Source organism: Amborella trichopoda, chromosome 3 (assembly GCF_054954075.1).
Source record: "Amborella trichopoda isolate Santa Cruz 75 chromosome 3, AtrichopodaSantaCruz75HAP2 v2.0, whole genome shotgun sequence".
Taxonomy (NCBI): Eukaryota; Viridiplantae; Streptophyta; class Magnoliopsida; order Amborellales; family Amborellaceae; genus Amborella; species Amborella trichopoda.
The window spans coordinates 56208394-56228902 of NC_142338.1; the positions used below are offsets into that span (position 1 = coordinate 56208394).

The 20509-nt window shown below is 35.7% G+C and overlaps 1 protein-coding gene across 2 annotated transcripts; it reads left to right on the forward strand.

Moving 5' to 3' along the window:
* The first annotated feature begins 1624 nt into the window (after positions 1–1624).
* On the forward strand, positions 1625–19461 carry TPR10 (ankyrin repeat family protein). 2 transcript variants are annotated; one of them, XR_016051830.1, is made up of 14 exons: positions 1625–1804; positions 1941–2003; positions 5497–5667; positions 7522–7656; positions 8111–8250; positions 9329–9415; positions 10426–10551; positions 11367–11519; positions 11691–11762; positions 15955–16292; positions 17697–17798; positions 18465–18635; positions 18853–18932; positions 19031–19461. XR_016051830.1 is itself a non-coding variant. In XM_006838787.4 (13 exons), exons 1-13 carry the CDS (start codon positions 1759–1761, stop codon positions 19110–19112), a joined length of 1428 nt encoding a protein of 475 aa, XP_006838850.1. In that variant the 5' UTR covers positions 1625–1758; the 3' UTR covers positions 19113–19461. The 2 variants fall into 2 exon arrangements, 1 of the variants encoding a protein (XP_006838850.1); XM_006838787.4 differs by lacking the exon at positions 15955–16292.
* Positions 19462–20509: the final 1048 nt, after the last annotated feature.

Here is a 20509-nt window from a genome sequence, read left to right on the forward strand (position 1 = left end):
TAATTTTTTATTCTTTTTATGAGCTCATCCTCATTTGACACTTGAAGTGTTGAACTGGGGTATTTTTGTGGTAGTCTCTAATTTGATTATTTAGAGCCTCAGCTCTATATAAACATTAACTTTTTAGTAATTTATAGTTTTATGTTCTTAATCAATAACAACCAAGACGTTTTTCTTTCGAACAAAATTATATATATAAAAAAATCATATTTATATTTTTAAAATTTAAAACAAGTCCTATATGTTTCATAGTTTACCCTCAAACCCTGCGTTTTTAGAGCATAAATCGTATTTAAAAATTATCTATTTTTCTATATATTGAAGTAACCATAAAGTAGACATATCCATACTTTTTATCATCACACAGACATATCCATACTTTTTATCATCACACACCTATAAAACATATTTTAAAAATAAATTGACATAAATAAATACCTTTGAATATTATAGGGGTATTTTGTTTATTTATTATGTTTGAATTATTTTTTAATTTTTTTTACAAGCGTGCAATGGTGAGAAGTATATATCTATCAAATTCGAGATTAATCCAATATATAAAAAATTTAATATAAAATATATAAGGGTGTCTTTAAAATTTGAAAATAAAACAAAGACTTCTTTATAAATTTATCTTTTTATTTAATTTGGTTCTAAGCATTTAGAAAAATTACATAATGTTTAACGTTATTTGGGATTCCCAACCTCAAATATTAGTTATTTATAAATTTTAAAGGGAAAAGTTTATATAAGGTTGTGGGGCTAAACAATTAAACTAAGGCGCACCTCATAATTTCACTAGAAGAAGTTGTTTCGATGCTAAAAAAAGCCCCAAATCTGATCATCTCATCCTTGGGATACATGAAGGTAAAGACAAAATAGACTCCAAGTTAAGAAAGGGGCAAGGTTGTGGCGGTAGCTCCCCATACTTAGGTTTCCAATCCTGTTGACACTACTAAAGATACCTTAAAAAAAAGAAAAAGAAGCAAACTCCCTAATCTGTATGAAAAAATTGGTTGTGGTTTCCAATCCTGTTGACACTACCAAAGACACATTAAAAAAAAGAAAAAGAAACAAACTCCCTAATCTTTATGAAAAAATTGGTTGGGACCTGTTTTCCGTATTAAATTATCTAAAAAAAAAGAAAACTTCAAGTCTTGATTATATCTGGTAATGCATTATCTAAACCGTCGATTTTTAAGATTTTAAAGTGTTCATAGATTAAGCAGATCTATATTATTTTTGAAGCTTTAAATTTTATGACTAGATATAAAAATAAAATTTAAGCAATCATACATATTTTTGGTATCATATAATGAGACTATTTATTTGTGATACATGACATTAATCTTGACCATTGGATTTTAAATTAAGTGGGTGTATTTATTTTTTTGACCAAGCTCAATTTTAAATTTTTATTTCTCACATCTAAACTATCAAATTTTACATCATATCGAATAGTTGTAAGAAATTGTGACCAACTAGTATTAAAGGCCCGACCCCTCTGGACCTGACGGGTTGACCATACGACCCGATTTCTCCTTGTCTGGCGCGCATTCTTAAAGCCTCCGGAACGTTCTCTCGCGCAATCTTAAAAGCCTTGAGAACTTTCTTTCGTACGATGCACGCACAACTTTTTAACTCTTTTGCTTTCATCACAGTGGAAAGCCTCGTTTCTCTCTCCGCAGAATCTCATCGAAGCAGAAATCTTATCTCTCAGCTCATACCAGAAACTCTCTGTCTCCATAGTTCTATCGCATGGCGGCGCCTATCCTACCTTCGGATCCCTCTGCTGCTCTTGCAGGTTTATACGCCCTAACTCCATATCTTCTTTCCTCTTCACCTATTTGTTCTTCCAATTATTTTTTAACTCTTTACCTTACTTCTAACTTCTAACTTAATTTTATTTTTTCCCTTATTACTTTTTTTCTCACATGCAGTCAGGGATAAAGTTCAGAAGCTTCTCAGTGCTGCCTGTACTGGCAACCTGGACCTCTTCAAGAGTGAGTTTTTTCTTTTCCATGTGAAGCATGCACTTTCTTTGGGCTTAACTTTAATATGTATATTGTTTTCATGTCTCTTGATCATTGCCATGATTTTGCTTTGTGTTTATCTGGTTTTTTATTATGCATTTTTTATTTTTTTCGAGTTGCTAAATTTTATGATATCTATCTTTCATGCATGACATTGTAATTTGTGTATATTTTTTTCATGCCTCTTGATCATTACCACGAATGTGCTTTGTGTTTCTCTGGTTTTTGATGAATTTTTTCGAGTTACTGAATTTTATGGTATCTATCTTTCATGTATGACATTGTAATTTGTTGGTGGTTTCAGTTTTGGATATGTAAATTTTAAATATGCGTAGTTGATATTTGGTATTTCTTTCATGTAATTGATTGTGAAGATACTGGGAATTGATTTAGGGCATTATGCTGAGAGGAAGTGGTGATTCTGGTCATTCATCATATTGACTTGTGATTTATTGATTTGCAATTGTTTTAGATCATTCATTCATCATTTTGACATATGATTGAGTGATTTGGAAGAATTTGGGGAATTGCTTAACAAGATCATAACCTGGACCAACTAATGCCACATGTGTTGGGTGATGCTCATGCTGAGATTTATTTAATTAAAACATTTAATTAACTTTTTTTCTTTTTTAATCCATAATTTTTCATTCATAATCCATTATCTATTATTGTAGCCGTTTAATTCTCTATCTAACATTTTCTAATTATCTATTTTACATATATTAAATCATAGTTAAGGGTCAGGACATTTGGCATTCAATGAGAGTAGAACCCTACAGTGCGAGACTCTAGGGTAGGTCACCTGTTGAGGGAGACCTTACAAACTGGGCCACTAAAATACATGCCCTTAATTGGGTGGTTCTCTCCAAAAAAGCCTCATCTTGCAACCAGCTGATATGTTGAGGTATCTCCTTGCTAATCGTTTTATCATCTGCAAGAGTGAGGAATAAATGATTGACCACCTCTTCCTACAGTTCTCTAGAAGCAAGCAAAATCTGGTCATCCAGGTTAGACCAAAATCAGTGATTCAACTGTTCTCAACTTAATTCCCTCTCCCACATGTTGGCTACTTTTGAGGAGGGCCACTCTCCTGGCCACAATTTGGTGCATTTGGCTGGACGGAATGGTCAAGTCCTTGAGGGACATTTGACTTGTACAGAAACAGTTTTCGATGGTATTGTAGCTAAAGTTATTTTCTGGGCCAAGAACCATAAACTGTTTAAGTGCTTCTCTGTTATGCATTCTAGGCCTATGTAAATTCTTTGACCTGGCCATTGACTCCCCCTGGTGCTGGGAGACAGCGAGCTGAACCTCAATGGTTGCTTCCTAGGCAAAATGGGGGATAGTACATCACAGGTTGTGCTTTCTCAGGTGCCATACTTGCAGTTCACTCAACCATGATGAAAGCTCAGGCCCTGTACACAACTTGACAAAATTTGGGTTACCTCCCACCTTGTAGAGGGAGACTCCAAAATGTAATAGTCTGTGCACCTTGGTGTTTGCAGCAAATATTTTTATCAATTTTTTTGGGCTATTTGATTCACAAGAAGTTGCTTTTAAACATGTTTGGAAAGAATTTAATTCTGAAGCCCATGTACTGGCTAAGCAAGGGGCTTTGGGACCTCTGTTGTTTATCTTTAACACCAGTTTGGTGCCCAAAGTTTACTTCACGTATCACCATTTTTAATGCTGAAGCTTATTCACTGGCGAAGCAAGGGGCTTTAGGACATAGTTGGTCATCTTTAAATCCAGTTTGGTGCCCATTGTTTACTTCACATGTCACTAGTGCCCTTTGGTTTTTACACACTTCCCTCCTTCCCTTTTTCAGTGGTGTGTTGGAAGGATTCTGTCAGACTCTCTTTGGATCTTGGATGATATGTACTACTGCCAGGTCCCCTCAATTCTGCTCTAGATCATCGCTCTTCAAGGTCTTAAAAAATGCTGGGCGGTCCCTAGGAGCCCCGCCGGTTCCTTTTTGCTTCTTTAAATAGCTAAAATAGTGAAAAAAAAGAAGAACACAAGTACACATTGTATTAGTTATTTAGTGTCCATATACCATATTATAGTCCATAATTCATGCAATCGTTATATAGACTCCAAGTCTCCAATGAGACCAAATGACAAATACAAAATGATGCTGTGCAATGGATGCTATACAAATGAGAAGAAAGAGGATATCTTTAATTTCTTAATGTTTTGGTTGTCTAACAAGCTCAAAATCACCCCAAAAGTTTTCTAAAATTTTATTCAGACCCTAAAATTGATTGCCAGGAGAAATGGTAAGGTTTTGGATAATTTTACAAACTTCTCAAAATCTTATTGTTTCAAAAAAAAAAGAAAGAAGCAAAATCGATCAATTTTTGTTGTTTCTAGGGCATAAGAAGAGTTCCTTTTAACTTTTGGGGGTTAGAATACCCCCTTTTCATGGATTAAAATGATACATAATGGCCCAATATAAAAAAAAAAAAAAAAGAAAAAAAAAAGAAAAGAAAAGAAAGAACAATTCTCGCCATTTTTATATAAGTTCCTGGGCTCCAGCCCAGGACTCGGTGCTGGGCGTCTGCTAGGAACTTCCCCCCACACCTAGGCAAGGCAGCCTATGGCCTCTTAGGCACTAGGGGGCTGCCTAGGCACCGGGCGGGCCGTTTTTCGAAACAATGTTGCTCTTTCGGTAGCCATTTTTTGTATAGGGATCGATGTAAAGACATGCGTTTATCCTTTTGCAATTTCTCAATCTTCATTCCCTTTTTCTGTTCTTTTTGTCTTTAGCAGGTTGAATCTGCCCTTTTTTGGACAAGTAGCGGCATTATGCGAGCTAGCTGTTAGCCTTCATATTCGTATAATATTCAAGTCAAATATTCTCAAAAAATAGTAATAATAATAACTTTATCCCATTTAAGGAGTAAACATTAATAGATTTTAAGGATTTTGTTTTTTCAGAAAAAAATTAGCATTACCCTTTCGTCTTGCAATCAAAATAATTGAAACAAGCATTGCATGTGCTTCTTGCTAGTTTTTTAAAATCAAGATTTGGATAAAAAATGAATGAGACTTTTTAGTATAGATGGTTACTCAAATTCATTGTTAGATTTATATAACAAATTCAAGTATTTTTTATTAAGGGATTTTACCGATGGGATTTTTGGAGAGAGGGTGAGAAAAAGAGGGCGAGATTTTAAGTAATTTGGAAAAGTAAGAGTTGTAAGTAATTTGAAAGTGATACATTTGTTCTCGTATATATGTAGATGAGGGAAAGGAATTCTTGTTTTTAATATTTTTATATGTGGTTCACTGTCTTAGGAAAACTGGGGAATTATTGGAGGGTACTATGTTGAGAAGAAGTAAATCTGGTTATATGTTACATCTTCATTCTGTGTGTATTCATTGATTAGGAAGAATTGGGGGGTTAATTTAGGTCATTATATTTAGAATAAGAATGGGTTTTCTATTGTTTGTCCAGAATTGGCTGCTCAACTTGATGAGGGAAAGGAATTATTAGCAAAAACAATTGCAGATGTTAAGGATGCAAATGGACGTGGGGCTCTTCACTTTGCAGCTCGAGAGGGTAAGACTGAGATATGCAAGTATTTGTTGGAGTTGGGACTGAGCATCGATCCCAAAGATGATTATGGTACTTCTGCTACAAACTTCTCCTCCAGTATTTGTGATGCTTTTATATGTGTCATGTTATCAGAATTATCGTTTTTTATACAGAGATACTTCTATAGATAGACTTATTGTAAAAATTCATGATCTAATGTGTATCTAAGTTGTCCTTTTATGCCTCTCTTTCTCTCTCTCTCTGAAAACTTCTTTGGATGTTAAGGTTGGTTTATCAGTCTCCTTTGTTTTCTTTTAATTAGATTATTTGAGTGGAGAGTTCCAATTGGTTCAAGGGTCCATCAGTAGAATGATTTTGAATGTGGTTTGCGAAGCGATTATAGGTATCATTGGAATTGTAAAGAGATGGTTGTGGGTTCTTCCAAATGTTAGATCCAAGCAACAGACTATTATTTCAAACTAAGAATGCATATGAAGAGAAGAATATGGGAATTGTTCTAGGTTACATGATGTTCATACATTTAGCTTGGGATCCTAGTGGATATCCAAGATAGAACTTGATTTATGTGAGTCAAGACTTAAGGTCTTCAAATTCATTTTACTATGAAAAGTTTGTATTATATTCTTACATATTCTTAGATTGGGTATTCTAAATTAATCATAAAATAAAGGGACATTAATGAAAAATTCTTTTTTTTTTTTTTTTTTGAATTAAAGAATAGCCCTAAATTTACTACATCTGCATTTAATGCCCAAGTCCTTTTTCTGTCAGATTGTTCCCCAAATTGCCCCTGGTTCAGCACTTGAAGCAGCGATCCGAGTTTCTTTTTCTTCATGTCTTTTAACTATTTTGAGAGAAAATATGGGTTCGGAACTTGAAATGCCGAACACATCTTTTCACAAAAGAAATATTATGTCATGTGGGTTTGGCACCTCAAGTGCCAAACCTTATTTGACACTTAAGAAATTCTTGTGAGTGTTGTGTTCCGCGTTTCAAGTGCTGAACCTAGAACTCACAAAAAATTCAGGACTTGTGAGTTATGGTCCAGTGGAGAATGAATGCTTAAGTGGTTCTTCAATTTTAGGGGTTGTGGTCCCTTAATTGAAGGACTATTTAGACAATGGCGGTCCAAAGACCAAAACCTTTAAGACTTAAATTCTTTTGAGTTTTGGGTAGGGTACTACAATTGCAAGGAGAGATAGATAGCAGTAGAGCCATAGTAAAGCATGAAGTGCTGAACGTACTACACACAAAACTTCCACAAAGTGTCATATGGTTTGGCCTTGGGTTACCAAATCTATCATCATTCGAGCCTTATCCCGACTATTTGCGGCCGGCTACATGAATTCTGTTCTGCCAGTTGGATGAGGATTCATGATAGGGATGTGGCAAAAGTTTTTTGCTGGCTGCCAATCCAGCACAACCCTCCTCTTTTCTTATCTGGGATTGGGACTGGTAATGGTGGAGTTATTATAGTTGCCAAACCCATATGATACTTATAAGTTTTATGTGAAAAGAAGGGTTGGACATTTCATGTGCCGAACCCATCTCTCCTCTCAAAGTAATGGGTTTGGCGTTTGAAGTGCTGGATCCATTTTTGACTTGAAGGAAAAATTTTCGTTTTGCCACTTCAAGTGCAGAACTAGGGGCATTTTACTTGGTGGGGGAAGGGGGGGAGGGAATCTGAAAAAGCGGGGCTTCGGCAAAAAGTATAAAACTTACCGGACTACTTTTAATTCCTACAAATATAGAGGATTTTTACATTAATTTCCCCCAAAGTAAATGATTGAAGGTATCTGAATTCTAAAATATCATAAGAAAATGTCATGCAGCCAAAAAAATTATTGAGACTCCTCTTTTAAATGATTGGATTTTTTTTTTCTCTCAAAAAAAAAATATCATATTTTTTTGCATGCTTTGCAGGTGAGACTCCTCTTGTTCATGCAGCCAGACAGGGACACTTGACCACTGCTAAATATCTACTTGAGCATGGTGCAGATCCCACAACTACTTCTCATGAATTGGGGGCTACTTCCTTGCATCATGCTGCAGGAACAGGTCTTTGGCTTCTTTTCCTTGTTCAGAACTTTCTTATTTATATAATTTGATGGATGAAGTGCAGCCACTCGAGATTTTTAAGGTTGATTCTGTTTACCTGGATCCATTTTCTCTACACATGGGAATAATCTCTATTATCATGTCAAACGTGCAAGGCTTATTTTCCTTTTCTCTCTAGTTGCTTCGTATTATCTGATGATATACAAATGTGTTTACATGACAGTTCCTTTACCTCTCTGACTAGTTTCATGGTTTAGGAACGATAGATTTTTTAGTACATGTGATGATCTAGAGATCTACATATACTGAGGGGTTAGAAGTTGGTGATTTTTGCTGGCCTTGCTTCTTCTATTTCATAAGACAATTTTGAAGTAGAAACTGATTAGAATAGCTTTGAGCTTTCCTAGTTTTTTGATCTTCTGGTGAAATCATAAGCTGCATAATATGGTTGCAGGGTGTAATGAGTTGCTGAGCATCTTACTTTCTAAGGGGGTTGATGTGGATACGCCTAGTGATGCTGGTACTCCACTGATTTGGGCGGCAGGTAATTGCAAGCAAGGCACTGTGAAGACTTTATTGGAGTACCATGCTAATGTAAGGCATTTTCCAAAGTTCATCATCCTTGGTGATTGCCATCTTAAATGCTATTTTAAAGTGGATTTAGGAGTTTCTTCCTTTAAGCCTCTCATAAAATAAGTTGTGTTAGATGGTATTCAATGGAGAGTTGTCAGATTGAGAACATAAGCCTAAAAGGTATTACAATACCAATTCATTGTCACAGAATAATAGTTGCTGGAGCTTCATAATGTTTTTCCTGAAAAACACAATGAAAAGCATATTACGACGAATATCTGTTGTCTGCCGTCCATGACAAAAGAGAACTAGACAGTAAATCAAAGCTGTTCTCCCTGTTTCAAGATGATTTGAGAAACCTCGCATGAGAATTTGCCTACTTCGATCTGCAAGGCACTTTTTCTGGAGCACTGATAACCAATTCAGGGTCAATTTTATTGATCTCTGCTTCTAACAGAATAAAGTCACACAATCAGGAAGCAAGTAAGGAATAGGACCTGAACTCAAGAGAACCATGTTATAGGACTTTGACACCATATGTGAACAACAAAATGGATGAAACAGTGCATGGAAGGATGTATTGCTTGCATTGAGCAAATGATATTCTTACAGAAATGCTATTGGAGTATTGGGTATTTCTTTTGGGTGGGTTAGCTATGTATTCATACGTGGGATGTGTTGCTGCAATTGTCAACGCTCTTACCTTTCAAGCTTGGTTCCCAACTATGAGGTAGATATTCCTTTCAGTGAAATAATGAAAACTGGCCCTATGGGTAATAAAAACTGTAACGAGTACATAATTTCCAATGCCCTCCTTAGCGGGGGGAATTGAACTGTAGATGTGTTGCCGCATTTGTCAACACCTTAACCATTCAAGCTTGGTACCCATTCTCCACTAATAGGTAAATAATCCTTTCATTAAAATTAGTAAAAATGCCCTTTATAGGTATAAAGGGCTGGAGAAATATGTAATGTTGAGTGTACTGAAAGTAACCCTAAATTTTCATGCTCTTGATAGATGAGCTTTTCTTGTGCTTGTAGTAAAGTTCCTGTTATATTGAGCTTATACATGTGTGATGTGTTCCTTTTTCTTTTGCAGCCTAATGCTGAAACTGAGGACAATATTACCCCTCTTTTATCTGCTGTGGCTGCTGGGTCATTGGAAAGTTTGGAGTTGCTGGTTCAGGTGAGACTCTTTTTAAACTAGTAAGGGCATCATTATGATGTTTGGTTGATTCTAGAAAGTTCTCTTGCCTAACAATATTGTTTTCGTATAATTCTCTGGGGAATTGTTGTCTCCTCTTGAATGAGGGGAGAATTGGAAACATTATTGTATTATATATTTTATGTGCAATTACAAGCACCACAAATATACAGGCAAATGACATGCAACTTTAGGTACTAAACTACACATTTGAAGCACCAGCTATATATGACGAATAGAATAGAGTAGGAAATTGTCCCCTATCTGCTTTCTATGGATTTCTGCTGCGATTATTGTGGATATTTGTAACTTTGCTTGATTTTAACAAGGAATATTTCTCGGTACATTTATCTATTTAAATATTCTGATCTTGTGTGCAATGAAGAAAAAAAAGAGATATTCTGATGTTTTATTCATATTATTTGCAAAAGAAATCACTCAAATAGCTTCGACCATGTTATTTTCTATGCAAGTCACATGATAACCGCTAGTATAATTTTGCAGCATGAAAAACAATTTGATACAAATACTTGAAAGTTCGATTTTCTGGATAAGAAAGTCCATAGGTATTGGATTATTGTGGTTCAGTATTGCTTTGCCATATTGTTAACTAGGATTTTGTTCATGTGAGCAAATAAAATGATTTTACTTGTATTGTGGTATGGCTGATTTTGGTTTTCTGTGTTTGGGGATCTTGAAATACTTATTGGGCTTCTAAATCCTGTGCCTAACTGATATCAAATATTGTTATCACTCACCAGTAACAGGAAGAGGGAGAGATCTGTTATTCTAACCTCCAAAGAAAGATGTGTATTATTGTAGTAAGCATCACAGTTGTAATCATCACTATCATATCTTTGATGACCTGAATTTTTTACCTTGGTTTCTTTTTTTCTTGTACAAATATTTTTATGGGATGCATTTCTCTGTTTTGCAAGATGACTAATATATTTATGTGATTATAGTACTGACGTCTCATTTTCTTCATATAGGCAGGTGCTAATCCGAATGCTAGTGCAGGTGGAGCAACATCATTGCATATTGCAGCTGATGGTGTAGATGTAAGAATAACTAATTGCTTATTGAAAGCTGGAGCTGATCCGAATGCCATTGATGAGGTTTGGCTCCTGGCATGGACTTTTTTCTTGGCTTTGTTAGCTATTCTTATCTCTGGGTCCAAGTTAGTTTCGGTCACATTCATATGTTTGTGATTGATATTCGTGAACTAATCATCCAATTTAAGGTTGCAATAGCAACTAGGAATCTTTATAAATGTTTCCTTTAGACCTTAACTATCAAGAAAATGATCCTTACAGAATGTAGCGTATGCAATAAAGTAGAAAGATATATAAAACCTATTTGTATTTGCATTTGTGAAATGGCTGTGGTTTTAAAGTGATGTGTAATTCGTACAACACATGACACCCCAATTATTTAAAGCAGTAAACTTTGTCTTAGTTGAGGTTCTCACGTCCTTAATATGTTTTTTAAAGTGAAGTCTTTTCTGGATAAATTTGTCTAGATGTAGACCAAAATCCAACTTGCATTAGGAACAACCAGAATCAACAAGAGTACCAGCAGGCAGCAGTAATTTCTTCCTGTATTAGAAATCCTGATTACCCAATCAAGACGAAGAGGAAGAGACAGGCTTGACATTTAGAAATAGCGCTCTTATTAGGGTCAAATCAATGCATAGATAATGCTTTGGATGGAAACAAAAAAAGTGGTTAAGGACATTCCTAATACAAAGCCTAACATTTGTCAGAATATTAACTTTGGTGGTAAGACTACGGCAGTACTTCATGGACGCGAACTTTATTCACTGCAATTGAAGTTCCCATAAGAAATGCTGATGATCTTTAATGTGGAATCTCTTGTAGGACAAGAAATAGCTGTTTTTGGCATCATTATTTATGGAGTATTTTTACCACAGGATGGGCTGAAGCCAATACAAGTTGCCGCAGGGAGGGGTAACCGTGAAGCAGTTGAGGCACTTTTCCCTTTGACATCCTCCATTCCAGGAATTTCAAAGTGGAGCATTGAAGGAATAATTGCACATACAGAGTCACAAGCTGCCAATGAACCGGTAATTTGCACATTCTTGGGCATTAAATCACTTCAAATGTTCATTAAGTTACCAATTGTATCTAGTTACTCGTCTCTCACACAGTGGATGAATTAAGTTTTGCTTTATTATTTTTTTCCTTCTACTATATATTTATCATCATGTTGGGTTTTAACTTACTGTCTGATGTAGAGGGAGTTGGAAACTTCAGAGAGAAGTGAAATTTCAATGGAGGCCAACTCACAAAAGCAAGAGATGATTGAGGTAACTCCCTTGCTGACAGTTGGATATTATTTGTGCTTTAGTTACCATTCCAAAGAACAAATTATTCTATTGGGGTTTTTTCTTCTCTGTCAATTTGGATTTGTGCAGAACCTTTCTTCAAATTGTGGAAATGCAAATTTGAAGAAAAATGGACTTCACCATTGGAGATTTTATTGTATTTTGTTATAAAGTAGAAATCACTTTTTTGCTTTTAAGTAGTTACACTATTATTGCTGCTGGATTTCGCGGTCAGGAATTCAATATGATTTATTAGCTCACAAGAACTTTTCATGAAGTAACCTTGCATCTGTATCCTCAATTTTACCACTGGGCACTACATTCCAACTCTTTGCAATGGTTAGTTTTTGTTGTTTTCTTCCCTAGATAACCAAAAGTTTGGTTATGCTAGTTCATAGAACCTTTAGCTGCCATAAAGATCTTTACTCCATGTTCATATAATTGTTGATCATAGACAGACGTGGCTAACCGCAAAGAAACCAGAAACCCCTAACATAAGGTGAACATAAACAAGATGAGAAACCACTGAGATCTTTCTGGGACTCCACTGAAACATCTTCAAGTTTTCGTCAAATTACACCAAACTCAAAACACCTAGGTCATGCAATTGCAGCTCTGACCAATCATCTGGTGACAGGAATTGAGGGCCCTGGTCCACACCAACAACCGTAATGTAGAGTGGAGAGAGTGATTATGTTGATTTATCCATATGGATTTGTTTTTTTTAATTTCAACTACTAGGAGGATGGTGTCAACATTATTTCCAGCAAGGGCCATAATTTGTTAGTTTAATGACTTCATATTTAATTAAAAAATTGGAAGATTTTTAGATGTCTCATTTCCTTGTGTGGACTATTCTCTCCTCTAATGGATTGCTTTTGGTTGAAATCAATTATGTAGTGTTAAATACTTGTAAATGCTAGTTACTATACTATTTAACAAGTAGGGAAAATGCCTAGAGAATGTAACGATGCAAGCTGTCAAACAACACCCTAAACCAGTATCCTTTGAAATCGCTATATATATATATATATATATATATATATATAGATATATATTGTAAACCTGTATGTTTATTGCATTCACCCTCGAAAGAGAGGAGGTTAAAACCCTTGTGTTTAGTTGGTTACAAATACGGGATAGAAGATAACTGTTTTAGTGAAGAGGAGCGATTGGCTAAGATTAATATGGCCTTACTTGAGTATGGATCTTCTTGATGTAATGAGGGCCGATGTATATATATATGGGTTATACTGATACCTGTATGTTTATTTCATTCACCCTCGAAAGAAAGGAGGTTAAAAGTTGAAACCCCTGTGTTTAGTCAGATACAAATACGGGATAGAAGATAACTGTTTTAGAGAAGAGGGGCAATTGGCTCAGAATAGTATGGCCTTACTCGAGTATGGGTCTTGATATGAGGAGGGCCTGACTCTTTCCCTAAAAGGCTGTGATCCTCTAGGATTTCTTTGAAGCTTCCGCTTGCTATCACCAGTCAAAAGCTTGCTTCTTTTCCTTTTCCTTTTTCTTTTTCTGTCCCTCGGGCTCAGCTGCTGCTATTTATAGAAGTGCTTCAGCTGATTGCAGTTGGTCACGTTCATGGTAGTGGGATAGCATGCGGTTGCTTAATGAACCATTAAGATGATGGGATTCATTATCAGTAGTGGGTGGTTGCTTTGGATATAGATATAGGGGAATGATCTCATGTCAGTGTGTTATTGTATGTCAGTGTGTTATTGTAATATAGTGAAACCATACTTCTAGAAAACCATGTTTGTGGAATTTGTATGACCCCAAATTTTGCAGATATACGCTCTGTATCTCAATAATCAATCACAAAAAATAAAATTCAATATACACCTTAAATATGGTCAAAATGAGTCCCCTCCAACAATGAATCTAGACTAGCCATTTGGTGAATTTTAAGATCTAGGCCTTTATGAATTCAAAAGCAATTTTTTCTTTTTTACCATTGTTAATCTAATGATAATGAAGTTATCTAAAAAATTTGGAAAGGAAAAGGATCCTTCTAAGGTCTAGATCTGAGCATCTTACTGAAATGGATGACCTATATTAATGGATATGGTTTCTTTGCGGCTAGCCTGCATATTGTAGAAATGCGGGCTTGGCAATAAATATATTTTTTAAATATAATTTGATCCTAATTTTTAGAGAATATATAATCTTTAACATGAAGATCATGAATATGAATATTTTTTTTTGAAAACTAGAAATAATAATAATATTAAGAAAACAATTTGACTGTTAGTTACAATTGTTTTTAGATGGACCACCTATTTACATCCATCTTAAAGATGTATGCTTTATACCTCTGGACCACATATTGTAAAAATGCCATCTAACTTGCATGAAACAATTTTCCTATGTTTAATTGGGCTAAAAAAACATTTTTTAGGTTGTGCTTTCAAATTTTGATTTTTGTGATTGTTCATTATTATGAAAAGAGTGTAAATTTAAAAATTAGGGTCGGACAAATGGCCCTAACATGATTTTTGAAGATTGTTTCATTATATTACTATCAAACCGTTGTATGAAATTATGGCCTAGAATTCACCATACTAATGGTGATTTTAGAAAAGTTTACTCCCAAACTTTGGACAGTAAGTTGCCCCTAAAATAATTATAATTACATGAATGTATTCTTCACTGTCACATTAAAAAAGGGCATAAGATGTAATTGTTGACTCACAGGGTAGAGAGAGAGAGATTTGGGGGATTCATGGGATAGAGAAAGAGAGTTTTGGGGGCTTCACGGGGTTAGAGAGAGAGAGAGAAATTTTGGGGCTTCATGGGGTAGAGAGAGATTTGGGGGCTTCACGGGGTTAGAGAGAGAGAGAGAAATTTTGGGGCTTCATGGGGTAGAGAGAGATTTGGGGGCTTCACGGGGTAGATAGAGAGAGAGAGACAGAGATGAGAGACAGAGATGGCTGCCGCAAAGCACCATTGCTCAGAACCAGCAACCGCTCATTCAATCGCCCTGCAACTCCTTTTAGTTTCTTCCTTTGTAGAATTGAAACCCACAGATAAATGTGAGAGAAATCGGCCATGCCATCCTTTTAGGCAAGCTTCTTCCTATTTCTCTCTCTCTTTCTAGTGAAGTCCTGGTTCTTTCTATCTCTCTTATTTTTGTTTCTTTCCTAGAAGGGGGAATAGAATTAGAAAGGCATCCAAATGTTTAATGGAGCTCTCTTTCTATGTTTTTTTTATCTTGAATTCGGAAAGCAAAGCAAAGTGTTTTACTTGTTGCAGCTTTGTGCTGGGGCGTGAAAGTGGAAGATAGAGATTTTGGGAGTTTAGAGAGAGAGACATTGAGTAAGAGAGATTTGTGGGCTTCACAGTGGGGAAGGAGAGACATAGAGGGAGAGTTTTGGAGGCTTCACAAGGGTAGAGAGAGAGAGTGTTTGAGTGGCTTCATCATGAAGAGAGAGAGAGGGAGAGATTCTCGAGCTCCACGGGAGGAGGTCTTTTATTTTAAATTACATCTTATGCCCTTTGTTAATGTGATAATGAAAAATACATTCATGTAATTGTAATTATTTTAAGGGCAACTTACTGTCCAAAGTTTGGGAGTAGACTTTTCTAAAATCACCGTTAGTATGGTGAATTCTAGAATAACCCATATATATATATATATATATATATATATATATATATATATATATATATATATAGGTAACTGTATGATGAGGGGCATGAATGGTGGTGCATCACTCTCCTTGAGGATAACTTTGTGAGAGTGGCACACATGTCGTTAAAGGGATTACATATACCAGCCTTTACCTTTCCAGCTACCACCAGGAGAAGTAAGGGAAAGATGAGCAAAAATGTGGCGTCTCGCAATCTTTGAGAGTATCATCCGTTAAGGGAAACGTCTTGGTTTTGCCTATCCAGTTACTACTGGATGGGATCCAGGCAATATTTTAGTTCTATCCTTCCTGCTACTGTTAGAAGAGAGAGTATTTTGGTTCTATCCTTCCTGCTACTGCTGGAAGAGATGGAACAATTGTTCTGTCTTGCACTTCCCGCTACTGCAGGAAAGGACGGGATGATTTGTCAAACATACCCTTTGGCTTTCTCTCTCAAAGTTTGCATGTATGTTGTCCTCTAAGGGGTAAAGTATATCAACCCTTTGAATTCACTTTGGGTACTGTAGGTATGAATCTATGCGGGAACTATGGGCATGGTTTTCGACAATGTACTCTTTAAAAAATGGGGACCCAAAACGAATATGAGGTATGAGATATGGGCTGGAACTATCACATGGCCCTGGTAGTCCTAATCAAGAATATGATTTCGAGGTTAAGAGTGTAGGTTGGCTCTCGTTACTCAGATTATATTTGGGTTTGAGCTATCGCATGGGTCCAGTATGGAGTCGTAATCCAAAATATGCCTGCCATGCCAATGAAGATGATACGCTCTCAAGACTCAGTATTTGGAAAGTCTCTTCAAGAGCAAACTAAGATATAAGGCGTCAAAAACCAGCCGGAACAAGTTAGTACACAACAATTTTTTTGTCTTTGTAGTGCTAATAAGTGGGCTATACTGTATAAACCAGTGGTTTAAAAATCGGCGAGTCGCAACGGACTCTCTCGAGTTGGCACGGGAATTGGTGACCCTGTGCTGATTTTTGTGTAAAACCGGGAATCGCCCAGTTTTAGAGTAGAATCGTTGGTTCTGAGCAGTAAACCGCCTTCATGATGTCATAAACCTGCGGTTCTCGCCAGTATGACGTCACAATATATGTTGTGGCTGAGGTCACCATGCTCTGCTCGTGTGAATACATCTTGCGTGTTTCGCATATGTGAATACATCTCGCGTGCATCGCGCGTGTGCAAAAATCTTATGTGCACCGCACGTGGTTCCCATCCCAGCATATTGTTTAGAAGAGCTGATGGTTCAATTGTTTATATACCCAAGGTTTGTCCCACCTCTCTTTGATGTGAGACAATTCTCAATGCCCAACATTGAGATGTTAAATTAATATATTGATTTATTATAGCGGAATATGCTAAATGTGGTGCAGCGGGGAGTTCGTTATCACATTGGACTTCTATACGGGAGGTCTCAGGTTTGAACCTCCATGGTGTTAACTTTTTTCTTTTTGTCAAATATCATAAAAAATACTTTTTCTTTTGTCAAATAATGTCACAAAAAAAATGTGTTTTATTTTTGTGTTTTATTTTTGTCTTAAATAATATCACAAAAAATAATATCAAGAAAGAAAATAATGTCATAAAAAAAAAATAAAGTGGAAGAAAATAATGCCATAAAAAAAAGGAAAAAAAGTGTTCTATTTTTATCTTCTCAATAAATATAAGGCAAAAAATAATATCATCAAAAAAATAAAAGGAAAAAAAATAATATAAATGAAGAAAATATTGTCATGAAAAAAAATAAAGAGGAAGAAAATAATGGCATAAAAAAAAGAAAAAAAAAAGCGTCTTATTTTTATCTTTCAAAAAAAATAAAAAGAAAATAATAATATCATCAAAAAAATAAAAAGAAAAAATTAAAATAAAAGATAATACAACAAGCATTTCTTATCAAAAAACAATTTATCTTCAAACAGGGAAAGAACATCTCAATATTCGCAAATTGATGAAAAAAAATAAATTGATAATGTAGTACCCTTATTTCTTATTGGATTCTTGAAAAACAACATTTATAATGAATTTAAATAATTTTTTTTAAGGCTTAATCCGACTGATTTGGCCGATTCTCGATCCGGATCGCCGAGTCACCGATTCGGGTGGGTTTTTGAGGTGTTCTATCCGGGTCACCAATCCGTTTTTTAAACCACTGGTATAAACCATCTGATTATCGATATGCAATATGCTATATGTACAGCCAATCCCATTATTTTATCTCTTAAAAGTATGGTTTGTGTATTTACAGGTGTCACCTGAGGCCAAGAAGAAGTCTTTGGAGGCAAAATCTAGAGGAGAAGATGCATTTAAGAACAAGGATTATCTCCTGGCAGTATATGCCTATACACAGGTCGGTCAGCCGATGTATATAACCTGCTTCTATGGCTGTAAACCTGAACCATATGCTCTTGTGGAGTGATTTGCTTTAAGAATTCGTGCGAGTGCTTTATTGTTCACCCTAATTCCTAGTTTCTTTTTGGCTGGTACGATTAGCAGCCCACAAGTTTACTGATTCTGTTTGTTGATTTCAGGGTTTTAACTTGATGTACTTGTTCTCTCTCACTCCCTCTCTTCTCTTTTTTTAACAAAAAGATGATTTAGAAAAAAGAAAAGAAAAGGAGATTATGCATTGATAGGGCTCCTCCTTGTTTGTTACCGTTATCATTTTTTGTCATAAATACATCTTGGTTGATTGGGAATGAAGGAATTTCATCTTCATCATTAGAGTCTTTTCCCCACCTATTTGGGGACGGCTACATGAATTCTGATCTGCCATTCTGTTCTATTAAGGGTCGTACCCTCAGTGAGGCCATAAGTCACCATATCTTTTCTCGTTTATGGGGAACACACTAACATAATCAGATAACGTAGAATCATAGAAAGTTTTGACAACGTTTTACATTGACTGCCTACCTAACATAATCCACCGCTTGGAACGGGCTAAGGGAAAGTTTAAGGTATTCACCCTTCTTAGATCAATTGGGAATGAATGTAATTTTATGTGATTAAAATGTAGGCAATTGACTTGGATCCAAGCAACGCAGCTTTACTATCCAACAGAAGCCTTTGCTGGATCAGGTTGGGGCAAGCTGAGCAAGCACTAGTGGATGCCAAGGCTTGTAGAGAATCGAAACCAGACTGGCCAAAGGCTTGTTATCGAGAAGGAGCGGCATTGCGGTTGTTGCAGGTTTATATTTTTTTCCTTTGTGTCTCATTTTTTATTTCTATCTTTTCCTTCCCATTGGGTGAGCAAGAATATGCCAGTCTCTTTTCTTGATTTTTGTATCACCATGATCTTTTATGGCTCTGAGAAATGTATACTCACACTCTTCGAGAGATTGGATGAAGCTGAGAAATGTATACTCTCTCTCTCTCTCTCTCTCTCTCTCGCTCTCTCTTTTCAGAGATTTGATGAAGCTGCCAGTGCATTTTATGAGGGGGTTCGGCTGGATCCTGAAAACAAGGAGCTTGTAAACGCCTTCAGGTGAAGTCTTAAATCGGTATTCTTTCACTATGCTAATCAATGTTCTAAACTCCAAAACTATTTAAACGAAGCTCACAGTATATCCATCACTTACACAGGGAAGCTGTTGAGGCTGGGAGGAAATTTCACAGCACAGAAAAGCTAAAGTCAGAGCAGGAGCAGGTTCAGAGTCAACTCTAAGGAGGGATTTTACAGTGAGATGAGCATTCTTTAGTGGTTTTTGAAGAGGTTTGATGAGAGAAAGAGGTCATACGTAGGTCATGTTGATCACCTCAGAAAATGGGCTTCATGGTAGTAGTAAGTTAAAAAGGGATGGAAATTTTGCGTGCCTATATAGCAGTAAATTACTTTTAAATAAACTTTACTGCTGAAGTGGAAAAATTTTGTTTTGACAAAAGTCTTTTAATTGATTATATTAACCTCAAAATGTATGGGCATGAGAAGAAAAAGGGGTTTCAATTCATGAAAATAGTGTATCTTTTCATGTATTATTTGGACTATTTATTTTTAAGATTTCAGGCATTTTATAGACTTGTTTGATCTGTATCATTTTTGAAGATTTACATTTTGTAATAAGACACCAAAATAAATTGTAGGCCATCATAGAGGTTTTCGAGACTCAAACCAAAACTTCGGATAAGGTTTGGAGGTGCACTTAAGTTCTTAAAATTGGTTAAAATAAATAACTGATAAGTCACACTAGATGGCAACATATCTGAAGTTGTTGATGTTAAGGCTATGAAAAGACTTGCCAATCGTCATGCAACATCGAAAAAATGTATATTTAATCTGAAAGACGTTAATGCCTATGGGTTCATCAGTTAATATGATTAGTGTAATTGGAACTTGAATATGTAATGCGTTCTCACTTCATGATTGGCAAATTCGGTAGACCGGAAAGTCAACAATAAATAGGTTTTGGTCCAAAAAATTGGAGCAAAGATCAGGGTAAGTACGGTTTGCCAAAAATTGAAGTACCAGAAAAATTGTGAATAATTTGGATTTAGCTTGAAAAATAGAGCGAAAAGGGTAGATATGTAGAAATGGTGTAAAATGAAGTAACAATATGCAATTATTACAAAGAAATGATGGAAGTCATGTACAGTAATTTCATGCCATATTTGTACTCAGAGAGTAAAATTTCTTTAAACGCAAGGACATGGTAGTCTTGCTCATCAATCATGGCATAAATCGTAATATGATTATATCGGCAGTACAGAACCAAACAACAAGAATAATATTAGATTCAACTATCACATTAGATAATAACAAGTTAAATTGATGTATGGGATTGCCGTTAAAAACAAGTGATGCCTCATCGTGGATCACAGTTAACCAAAAAAACAAACCAACCATAAAAAAAAGAAATGAAATATTGGTCCATCCTGATTGTGTTATGTATACGTACGAAAACGTACGAAACAATGATAGTGTACCTACCGGTCTCGCTATCAACCCGCTATCCCTCTCCACGGGCTCTTTTTCTCTACATAGTCCCTCTTACTTGCCCTTACCTCACGAGTACTTTCTATATATATATATATATATCCCTCCGGTAACCAATTATCCTGGGCTTT